Source organism: Schistocerca piceifrons, chromosome 1 (assembly GCF_021461385.2).
Source record: "Schistocerca piceifrons isolate TAMUIC-IGC-003096 chromosome 1, iqSchPice1.1, whole genome shotgun sequence".
NCBI classification, from domain to species: Eukaryota; Metazoa; Arthropoda; class Insecta; order Orthoptera; family Acrididae; genus Schistocerca; species Schistocerca piceifrons.
This window is the reverse complement of record NC_060138.1, coordinates 587,434,722-587,446,874: the sequence shown is the minus strand read 5'-3', so window position 1 is coordinate 587,446,874 and position 12,153 is coordinate 587,434,722. Positions and strand designations below refer to the sequence as shown.

At 41.2% G+C, this 12,153-nt stretch overlaps 1 protein-coding gene across 2 annotated transcripts in view; it reads right to left on the bottom strand.

Annotated features, from left to right (window-relative positions):
- LOC124802838 (protein SERAC1) overlaps window positions 1–12,153 on the bottom strand; it is a 292,435-nt gene that overhangs the window by 44,327 nt on the left and 235,955 nt on the right. For both annotated transcript variants that reach the window (XM_047263863.1, XM_047263854.1), the window contains exon 9: window positions 8,009–8,201. In XM_047263863.1, the coding sequence (XP_047119819.1) occupies window positions 8,009–8,201 (193 nt within the window). The remainder of the gene's footprint in view (window positions 1–8,008; window positions 8,202–12,153) is intronic.

Here is a 12,153-nt window from a genome sequence, read left to right as displayed (position 1 = left end):
ACTTTAAATCACTCCACAGACTTACTCACAGATATATTATGGCTGTAACTGCTTACAATGATTGTTCTGCAATCATGTAATCAAACAATAATGGGTATTTCTGCCTATTTATGCACAATACATTATATTTGTTTATGTTGAAGGTCAATTTCCACTCCCTCATCAAGTGTCAATCCTCTGCAGGTCTTCCTGCATTTCAGTACAATTTTTTTGTGTTGCAACTTCTCTTTTACCAAGCATCACCTACAAGAATCCTCAAGGAACTTCTGGCTTTATCCACTAGGTCATATGCAGTGTGGCTCCTCACATGCCAGCAATAAAAAAAATGCCTATCATGAAATTTCATCCAATGATTACATCCAACAGAAAAAGGACATTAAAGAGTGGCAATCTGGCAGCACTGTAACCACATGTATGGTAACTAACTCTGTTAGCACATATTAGCCATGCTGAACAGTTGGTGTAGTGGATAGAATTTTGGGTTAGCATGCAGGAGGTCGAAGGTTTGATCCCGAGTTGGGGGTGCAGTTTTTTTATTTGCTAATTTCATTCTGACACTTCATACAGTAATCGGCACTATTTCTTAGGTCACATATATTGTAAATTCACAACATTTTGTAATGCTGAACATAACAAATACATAGTTAGACAAACAAGAAATATACAGTTGAAACAAATGACCTGTCATAGGACACAATAATTACAAAACAATATAAATTTTGAGATGCTAAAGATGATGGCACAGTACAATAACACAACCTCTACTTGTCATTTATACTAATTTAATATGAGTGTTCAGATGTCACACATTAGCAACCAGTGACAATAATAATGTCCATATTAAGTGACAATGGTTGAAGTAGAGAGGATATAAAATGTAGACTGTCAATGGCAAGAACAGCGTTTCTGCAGAAGAGAAATTTGTTAACATCGAGTATAGATTTAAGTGTCAGGAAGTCGTTTCTGAAAGTATCTGTATGGAGTGTAGCCATGTAGGGAAGGGAAACATGGACGATAAATAGTTTGGACAAGAAGAGAATAGAAGCTTTTGAAATGTGGTGCTACAGAAGAATGCTGAAGATTAGATGGGTAGATCACATAACTAATGAGGAGTATTGAATAGAATTGTGGAGAAGAGAAATTTGTGGCACAACCCAACTAGAAGAAGGGATCAGTTGGTAGGATATGTTCTGAGGTATCAAGGGATCACCAATTTAGTATTGGAGGGTAGCATGGAGGGTAAATATCGTAGAGGGAGACCAAGACATGACTACACTACACAGATTCAGAGGGATGTAGGTTGTAGTAGGTACTGGGAGATGAAGATGCTTGCACAGGATAGAGTAGCACGGAGAGCTGCATCAAACCAATCTCTGGACTGAAGACCACAACAACAACAACAACAACAACAACAATGACTGCACGACCTTTGCAACAGAATATGTTGTCCTCATAACAACAAACGCTCAAAGTGACCTCCGTGCACATCCAAAAATTGTGCAGCCCACCTGATCATGCAGCTCTGGAGGTGCACAATCATGTTGGAACCATATCCTCTGTGGAACATGTAGTGGAACATCTTCCAGTGCATCAGGAAGATAGTTTGAGAACAATGCATGATACCTCTGTGCAGTCAAATGTCAGGTAACATGTAGGGGCCCACACTTCTGTCAATCAATATTCCAGCCCAGATGTTGATGCCAAAACAAACTCGATATCCATGGTCGCGGGTGACATGCAGGTTAACTTCACACCAATGGTGGGCATTGTACATATTGAGGACACCATCACGAGTGAATGCTGCCTCATTCCACCATATTATGGTGTTCATGAAGTCATTGTTGGCTTCCTGTTGTTGTTGGAACCATTCACAGAATCGCATCTGCTGATGGCGATATGCAGCATGCAGATGTAGCATGAAAGCATAATGATAGGGGTTCAGCCCCTGCTCGTGCAGCACATTAACAACTGTGCATTGCGAGACATGCAGCTGCCTTGCTACACTACGTGTACTTTGCTGAGGTTCTTGGTGTATGACCTCCAGAATAGCTTATTCAGAAGCTGGAGTACGGCAAGTCTGTTGATGACCTCTGTAATGTGATGGTGGAAGGAGAGAACCTGACTCCCAAAGGTGCAGCTCCAGTCGATGAAACAAATTTTTATCTGGATGGTGTCGATGATGATATCCAGCAGCATATTCACAAGCAGAAACACCAGCCCAATTTTCAGATGCACCAAGGACCAGAAGCATACCCACATATTTTTTGCATATACCATATGTCTGCCACACTGGTTTAGAGGTTTACAGTGAGGAAATTTGATAGGTGTACACATGTACAATACACAGATACTGTATTGCATGATTCATCCCGACACCACTAATGGTGAAATGTTCGGTTTCGAATTACACTGTTTCCCTAACAGTAATAGACATGATATTTCCACAATTTCATTGATAGAATAATAATAATAATAATAAATAAATAAATAAATAAATAATAATAAAAGTTTCAAGGAAGTCACGCTTGATCAAGGTCCGCGTCACTTTCCATTTTTGACCAGACATAATGTCTGAGAAAAAAAAAAAAAATAAATAAAATAATAATAATAATAATACATTTAAAACATACTAAACAGCATGTGGCCATCAGACTCAGCACTGAAATACATAATTAGTGGGACCATGGTGATAACACGTACAAATAGTAACTGAGTTTGGACATTATCCACAAAGCAAGCCGCTAGTCCTACTGGTAATGCAAGGCCCTAACGAAATGTAATGGAGCTGAACGAGGCAAGAACAATAGTTGGTACTAATCTATGAGACCATTGGAGGAGGGTGCAAATAAAATACATTTCGCATGTAGTAGATGAAGTGGTGCAAATAAATTCATGCCCATGATGTGCAAAGGACTTCTTTCAAAGTTGACCAATCTTACATTTCTACAGTTGCAGTGCGTTAGCGCAAATGTTTAGAGGACCCGGTGCAGTTTCTGTTGAGAATTAAGATGCCAGATACCGCACCATCTGGACTTTTAAAAAAAAAAATAATAATAATAATAATAATCCCTCAACCCTCAGGATCAAACCATCGACCCCCTGCATGCTAAACCAAAACTCTATCCACTGCACCAACTGTGCAGTACGACTAACATGTGCTGACAGAGGTAGTTACCATACAAGTGGTTACAGTGTTTCCAGATTGCCACTCTTTTACATTCTTTTTCTGTCGGATGTACTCACCAGACGAATTTTGTGAGATACTATTTTATTGCTGGCATGTGAGGAATTGTGCTGTGAAGCCCGAGTGTGCAAATTTCGCTTCACTCTGTGTACTGTAGTGATGTCAGTTTACAAAATTTTAACTTAGGCAGTACTTAAATATGGCTACATGCTAACAATTCACAGACAATTTCATGTAACATAAAAGAATATTTAGTTTAATAACACATGTAAGAATTTAACACTTTTCCACTAAATAAGTTACAAGTTTCAAAATAAATATTCTTTTATGGAGGAGTAAAACCTAGTCATCCACCTACTATATATAAACTAGTCATCTATATGCTACATCAATACCCTGCAAAGCCGCCTTGTGGTGTGTAGCAGAGGACTTTGGCAGCTTATTTCCAAATTTAGCATTGCATCTGTCAGGTGTTTAATATCATTGGGAAAGTGGTAAAAGATTTTGGTAATGATACTATTTACCCCCTCCCCCCATGAACCATGGACCTTGCCGTTGGTGGGGAGGCTTGCGTGCCTCAACGATACAGATGGCCGTACCGTAGGTGCAACCACAACGGATGGGTATCTGTTGAGAGGCCGGACAAACATGTGGTTCCTGAAGAGGGGCAGCAGCCTTTTCAGTAGTTGCAGGGGCAACAGTCTGGATGATTGACTGATCTGGCCTTGTAACATTAACCAAAACGGCCTTGCTGTGCTGGTACTGCGAACGGCTGAAAGCAAGGGGAAACTACAGCCGTAATTTTTCCCGAGGACATGCAGCTTTACTGTATGATTAAATGATGATGGCGTCCTCTTGGGTAAAATATTCCGGAGGTAAAATAGTCCCCTATTCGGATCTCCGGGCGGGGACTACTCAAGAGGACGTCGTTATCAGGAGAAAGAAAACTGGCGTTCTACGGATCGGAGCGTGGAATGTCAGATCCCTTAATCGGGCAGGTAGGTTAGAAAATTTAAAAAGGGAAATGGATAGGTTAAAGTTAGATATAGTGGGAATTAGTGAAGTTCGGTGGCAGGAGGAACAAGACTTTTGGTCAGGTGATTACAGGGTTATAAATACAAAATCAAATAGGGGTAATGCAGGAGTAGGTTTAATAATGAATAAAAAAATAGGAGTGCGGGTTAGCTACTACAAACAGCATAGTGAACGCATTATTGTGGCCAAGATAGACACAAAGCCCATGCCTACTACAGTAGTACAAGTTTATATGCCAACTAGCTCTGCAGATGATGAAGAAATAGATGAAATGTATGACGAGATAAAAGAAATTATTCAGGTAGTGAAGGGAGACGAAAATTTAATAGTCATGGGTGACTGGAATTCGTCAGTAGGAAAAGGGAGAGAAGGAAACATAGTAGGTGAATACGGATTGGGGGGAAGAAATGAAAGAGGAAGCCGCCTTGTAGAATTTTGCACAGAGCATAACTTAATCATAGCTAACACTTGGTTCAAGAATCATAAAAGAAGGTAGTATACCTGGAAGAATCCTGGAGATACTAGTAGGTATCAGATAGATTATATAATGGTAAGACAGAGATTTAGGAACCAGGTTTTAAATTGTAAGACATTTCCAGGGGCAGATGTGGACTCTGACCACAATCTATTGGTTATGAACTGTAGATTAAAACTGAAGAAACTGCAAAAAGGTAGCAATTTAAGGAGATGGGACCTGGATAAACTGACAGAACCAGAGGTTGTAGAGAATTACAGGCAGAGCATCAGGGAACAATTGACAAGAATGGGGGAGAGAAATACAGTAGAAGAAGAATGGATCGCTTTGAGTGATGAAACAGTGAAGGCAGCAGAGGATCAAGTAGGTAAAAAGGCGAGGGCCAGTAGAAATCCTTGGGTAACAGAAGAAATATTGAATTTAATTGATGAAAGGAGAAAATATAAAAATGCAGTAAATGAAGCAGGCAAAAAGGAATACAAACGTCTCAAAAATGAGATCGACAGGAAGTGCAAAATGGCTAAGCAGGGATGGCTAGAGGACAAATGTAATGATGTAGAGGCTTGTCTCGCTAGGGGTAAGATAGATACTGCCTACAGGAAAATTAAAGAGACCTTTGGAGAGAAGAGAACCACTTGTATGAATATCAAGAGCTCAGATGGAAACCCAGTTCTAAGCAAAGAAGGGAAGGCAGAAAGGTGGAAGGAGTATATAGAGGGTTTATACAAGGGCGATGTACTTGAGGACAATATTATGGAAATGGAAGAGGATGTAGATGAAGACGAAATGGGAGATAAGATACTGCGTGAAGAGTTTGACAGAGCACTGAAAGACCTGAGTCGAAACAAGGCCCCGGGTGTAGACAACATTCCATTAGAACTACTGACGGCCTTGGGAGAGCCAGTCATGACAAAACTCTACCATCTGGTGAGCAAGATGTATGAGACAGGTGAAATACCCTCAGACTTCAAGAAGAATTCCAATCCCAAAGAAAGCAGGTGTTGACAGATGTGAAAATTACTGAACTATCAGTTTAATAAGTCACAGCTGCAAAATACTAACGCGAATTCTTTACAGACGAATGGAAAAACTGGTAGAAACGGACCTCGGGGAAGATCAGTTTGGATTCCGTAGAAATGTTGGAACACGTGAGGCAATACTAACCTTACGACTTATCTTAGAAGAAAGATTAAGAAAAGGCAAACCTACGTTTCTAGCATTTGTAGACTTAGAGAAAGCTTTTGACAATGTTAACTGGAATACTCTCTTTCAAATTCTGAAGGTGGCAGGTATAAAATACAGGGAGCGAAAGGCTATTTACAATTTGTACAGAAATCAGATGGCAGTTATAAGAGTCGAGGGGCATGAAAGGGAAGCAGTGGTTGGGAAAGGAGTGAGACAGGGTTGTAGCCTCTCCCCGATGTTATTCAATCTGTATATTGAGCAAGCAGTAAAGGAAACAAAAGAAAAATTTGGAGTAGGTATTAAAATCCATGGAGAAGAAATAAAAATGTTGAGGTTCGCCGATGACATTGTAATTCTGTCAGAGACAGCAAAGGACTTGGAAGAGCAGTTGAACGGAATGGACAGTGTCTTGAAAGGAGGATATAAGATGAACATCAACAAAAGCAAAACGAGGATAATGGAATGTAGTCAAATTAAATCGGGTGATGCTGAGGGAATTAGATTAGGAAATGACACTTAAAGTAGTAAAGGAGTTTTGCTATTTGGGGAGTAAAATAACTGATGATGGTCGAAGTAGAGAGGATATAAAATGTAGACCGGCAATGGCAAGGAAATCGTTTCTGAAGAAGAGAAATTTGTTAACATCGAATATAGATTTAAGTGTCAGGAAGTCGTTTCTGAAAGTATTTGTATGGAGTGTAGCCATGTATGGAAGTGAAACATGGACGATAACTAGTTTGGACAAGAAGAGAATAGAAGCTTTCGAAATGTGGTGCTACAGAAGAATGCTGAAGATAAGGTGGGTAGATCACGTAACTAATGAGGAGGTATTGAATAGGATTGGGGAGAAGAGAAGTTTGTGGCACAGTTTGACTAGAAGAAGGGATCGGTTGGTAGGACATGTTTTGAGGCATCAAGGTCTCACAAATTTAGCATTGGAGGGCAGCATGGAGGGTAAAAATCGTAGAGGGAGACCAAGAGATGAATACACTAAGCAGATTCAGAAGGATGTAGGTTGCAGTAGGTACTGGGAGATGAAGAAGCTTGCACAGGATAGAGTAGCATGGAGAGCTGCCTCAAACCAGTCTCAGGACTGAAGACCACAACAACACAACAACAACGACTACTTACCCTCTTCTGAGCTAAAGTCAGTTTTAATGAAGACTCATGGAGATCAATGCTTTCTTCTAGTATTGTAGCTATTGATGTTCTTATTCCTTCTGAACTCTAATGGGTTACGTATAACAAACTTCAAGAGAGAAAATATGTACAGTGAGGCTGGAGTTAAAACACCTAACTCCTTAAACAACTGTCTAAAGCTAATCGAAGGTGAGCACAATGTTTTATACTTATAACATGTTTTCATGTAACAGAGGCAATATTTACTTAAGACGAGTTACTCCAGATCATAATTCCACATGACATCAATAAACAAAAATAATCAATGAGTAGCATGGAGAGCTGCATCAAAACAGTCCTGGACTGAAGACCACAACAACAACATGTTAACATACTGATTTCTCTCTCTAAGGTTGCAATAACATGAAGTGCAAAATTAACTGAATTCAGTTGTTTAAGAAGCTCCATGATGTGCCGCCACCCCCCCCCCCCCCCACCCCACCACTCCCATCTCTCTAATTTAAATTCTCATCAGTACATACACCAAAAACTTGTGAAGATTACCTCTTGCTTATTTACTTCTGATGATTCTTAAAATGTATCACTGGTGTTGTACATACGGATGTGCGGATATGACTATGCTACATTTTCTCAAAATTGAGAGAGATCATTTGCATGAAATCTGTCAACAAATCTTTTACACAAATATTTAAAATATGGTTTGTTTCTGTATATCTATTAGTACTGATTATAACACTTGGCTCATCTGCAAAAAGAACTAATTCTTATTGCTATGTATTAAATGGAATGTCATTAATCTACATAAGAAACAACAGAGTATCCAATATTACACCTTATGGATCTCAATTAATGCCACACTTCCTCCCTCCTTCCCTTCCTAAAAAACCTGTCTTCAGCTGAAGAGTAATGAAGTAAAACATCCTGCATTATTTTTGTAAAGTATGACATGATCCATTTGTTATGAGTACAATATATAACACAATACATACCCAGTGAAAGAATATGGCCCACATGCAGTTATATTGGTACTTAATGGACAATCTTCCATCACTATTTCAAAATCATTTCCTATCTCATTCCATTCTTCTTGCTTGAGTTCAGTAACTTCTTCCAGAAATGCCCTCGTTTTCTCATCACTAATGCTATGACTTGAGTTTAATGGTGAAGTGTTCCGATCTACCACTTGAAAGACAGACAATAATTAATTTCCAGTAGTGTGATTCATCAAATACATAAGTGAGGTAACAATAGAGGAATTTTTAAAGTAATAACTTTTAGTGTAAGGTAGCAGCTATGCCTTTTCAGTCTTTTTCTGTCTCTGTAACATTACTGCCTCACCATCAAACCAACGAAAAAAAACAACAAACAGAGATAGATACTGCATTACATATTTTCTTGTATACTGAAAATCAAATATTATGCACAGCGTTCAACTGTAATAAAGATGACACCACCTAGTCAATGCAATTTTTTAAAAATCATGTTAACAATGCAGACAGCTGTCAACTACTGTATGTTCTTTTATTTTGGATGAGAGCAATTTGGGGATAGGTCAACACAAGTTGTTTAGACCACTTGGCTTGTTTCAGGAAACAGGTGGTCAGTATCATCAAGGGTAGTGAGTTACCATCAGCAAGCTGATGCAGCTGCTGTAGGAGATTCTGTTGATGCATATATAGGTTGCAAAAGTTTGTTGTATATACATTTGCATTATATGATGCAACAGAAATTGAGCATAAAAGCAAGTTACGAAATATCACGTGCTTTGAGGTTATTTTATCTAGTTCTTGACACGATAATCAGTTTTAAGTAAGGGAAAAATGGATGAAATGATTTGAAGTTTGGTGTTATGACATCAACACACACAAAAACAAAACTGATTCTATATACCTGATGGTTATAATTAAACTTTCCTGATTTAAAATGCTATAACATGGAAACTAATTACTGTATGAGTACCAGTCTTGGTAGCATTCAAGGACATGGGGAAGAGAAATAACGCAGTCAATTCAGTTGATACACTTTTAATGAGCTGCTACAGTACATCATACCATTACATATTGGTACCATTACTGCTACAAAAGAGGCTCAATATGGTACCCATCAGTGTCCAGAGCAGTCTGAAAGTGCAAGATTGCGTTCTGCAGAGCAGAACATAGCATGTCCATAGGTATGCTGGCTACCTCTCTTGATATGCTGTGCTTCCAATCAGCACATGTGTGAATGTTCTCCTGGTAAAACCTGTCCTTCAGGTAGCCCCACAACCAGAAATCACAGGGAGTGGGCTCTTGTGTGGGTACAATTTGAGAATGGTTCAAAGCACCTTCCAAACAGTGAACCATGGGATGTTCAACTGTCGTGATGCACTGCTTGTGCTGTCAGAGATTAGTGGGTTATATTGGAGCTCGGATTAGTGAATTTTAATGGAAGATTTGGGAATGAAAAGGATTCCACAGGTTCTGACCATCAATCAAAAGGAATGTCATGTTGAAACATGTCGTGCTTTGAAACAACAGCTTGAAGCTGATCCAGATTTTTCTGTCAAAGATCATTACCAGTGATGAGTTATGGTGTTATGATTATGACCCAAAAACAAAGCAACAATCAAGCCAATGGAAGATGTCATTGTCACCCCATCCAAGAAAATGTTGTCAAGTCAAATCCAATATCAAAACAATGCTGATTTGCTTTTTTTTTTATGCCAATGGCATAGTACATTCAGAGTTTGTTCCGCCAGGTCAAATGGCCAATCAAAACTTTTATTTGGAAGTTTCAAGAAGATTGTGCAACAATGTTCATCAAGAAAGACTCGATTTGTGGCAGACAAGAGGCTGGTTCTTCCACCACGACGATGCACCAGCACACACAGGCATCTCTGTTAGACAGTTTTTAGCTAAAAATGGCATGGTTCCACTGCCCCATGCACCTTACTCACCTGACCTTGCTCCGTGTAACTTTTTCTTATTTCCAAGCATGAAAAGGATAATGAGGATACCGATTTCACAACATTGAAGAAGTCAAGAAAAAAAATGAGGGAGGAGACTGTCAGCCATTTCTATACATGACTAAAAAAAAATACACTCCTGGAAATGGAAAAAAGAACACATTGACACCGGTGTGTCAGACCCACCATACTTGCTCCGGACACTGCGAGAGGGCTGTACAAGCAATGATCACACGCACGGCACAGCGGACACACCAGGAACCGCGGTGTTGGCCGTCAAATGGCGCTAGCTGCGCAGCATTTGTGCACCGCCGCCGTCAGTGTCAGCCAGTTTGCCGTGGCATACGGAGCTCCATCGCAGTCTTTAACACTGGTAGCATGCCGCGACAGCGTGGACGTGAACCGTATGTGCAGTTGACGGACTTTGAGCGAGGGCGTATAGTGGGCATGCGGGAGGCCGGGTGGACGTACCGCCGAACTGCTCAACACGTGGGGCGTGAGGTCTCCACAGTACATCGATGTTGTCGCCAGTGGTCGGCGGAAGGTGCACGTGCCCGTCGACCTGGGACCGGACCGCAGCAATGCACGGATGCACGCCAAGACCGTAGGATCCTACGCAGTGCCGTAGGGGACCACACCGCCACTTCCCAGCAAATTAGGGACACTGTTGCTTCTCGGGTATCGGCGAGGACCATTCGCAACCGTCTCCATGAAGCTGGGCTACGGTCCCGCACACCGTTAGGCCGTCTTCCGCTCACGCCCCAACATCGTGCAGCCCGCCTCCAGTGGTGTCGCGACAGGCGTGAATGGAGGGACGAATGGAGACGTGTCGTCTTCAGCGATGAGAGTCGCTTCTGCCTTGGTGCCAATGATGGTCGTATGCGTGTTTGGCGCCGTGCAGGTGAGCGCCACAATCAGGACTGCATACGACCGAGGCACACAGGGCCAACACCCGGCATCATGGTGTGGGGAGCGATCTCCTACACTGGCCGTACACCACTGGTGATCGTCGAGGGGACACTGAATAGTGCACGGTACATCCAAACCGTCATCGAACCCATCGTTCTCCCATTCCTAGACCGGCAAGGGAACTTGCTGTTCCAACAGGACAATGCACGTCCGCATGTATCCCGTGCCACCCAACGTGCTCTAGAAGGTGTAAGTCAACTACCCTGGCCAGCAAGATCTCCGGATCTGTCCCCCATTGAGCATGTTTGGGACTGGATGAAGCGTCGTCTCACGCGGTCTGCACGTCCAGCACGAACGCTGGTCCAACTGAGGCGCCAGGTGGAAATGGCATGGCAAGCCGTTCCACAGGACTACATCCAGCATCTCTACGATCGTCTCCATGGGAGAATAGCAGCCTGCATTGCTGCGAAAGGTGGATATACACTGTACTAGTGCCGACATTGTGCATGCTCTGTTGCCTGTGTCTATGTGCCTGTGGTTCTGTCAGTGTGATCATGTGATGTATCTGACCCCAGGAATGTGTCAATAAAGTTTCCCCTTCCTGGGACAATGAATTCACGGTGTTCTTATTTCAATTTCGAGGAGTGTATATTCGAACAATGGAAGCACCAATGCGACAAATTTATGGGTTGTAATGGAGAGTATTCTGAAGGGGATAATCTTGTTTTGCAAACAGTTTGAAATTGTATAGCTTTTAGAAAACAATTCTGGTTTGTTTCTGGGTACCCCCTCTTTGCCTAATGGTGAGGCGATCACTTGTGATAAGTGAGAAATCCTGGTTCGAGTCCCAATTTGGCATACATTTTCCATGTTGTCATTCCATTATACAGCTGACAGTCCCCCATATTCGCAACTGCAAATACATTTCAGTCTTCCGTAGCACCACATGTCAAATGCTTCACTTCTTTTCTCTTCCAGTTTTCCCACAGTCCAAGTTTCACTACCATACAATCCTGTGCTCTTAATGTACATTCTCAGAAATTTCTTCTTCACATCAAGGCCTACAAGTCCTATGTTTGATATTAGTGGACTTCCCCAGGTCGCAAATATGCTTTCTGTTAGTGAAGTCTGCGTTCTTGCTCCGTCCATCGTGGGTTATTTTGTTGCCTAAGTAGCAGAATTACTTGACTTCATCTGCGTCATTATCCAAAATTCTGATGTCGAGTTTCTCTTTGATCTCATTCCTGTTATTTTTCATTACTTTCGTCTTTCTTCAAATTA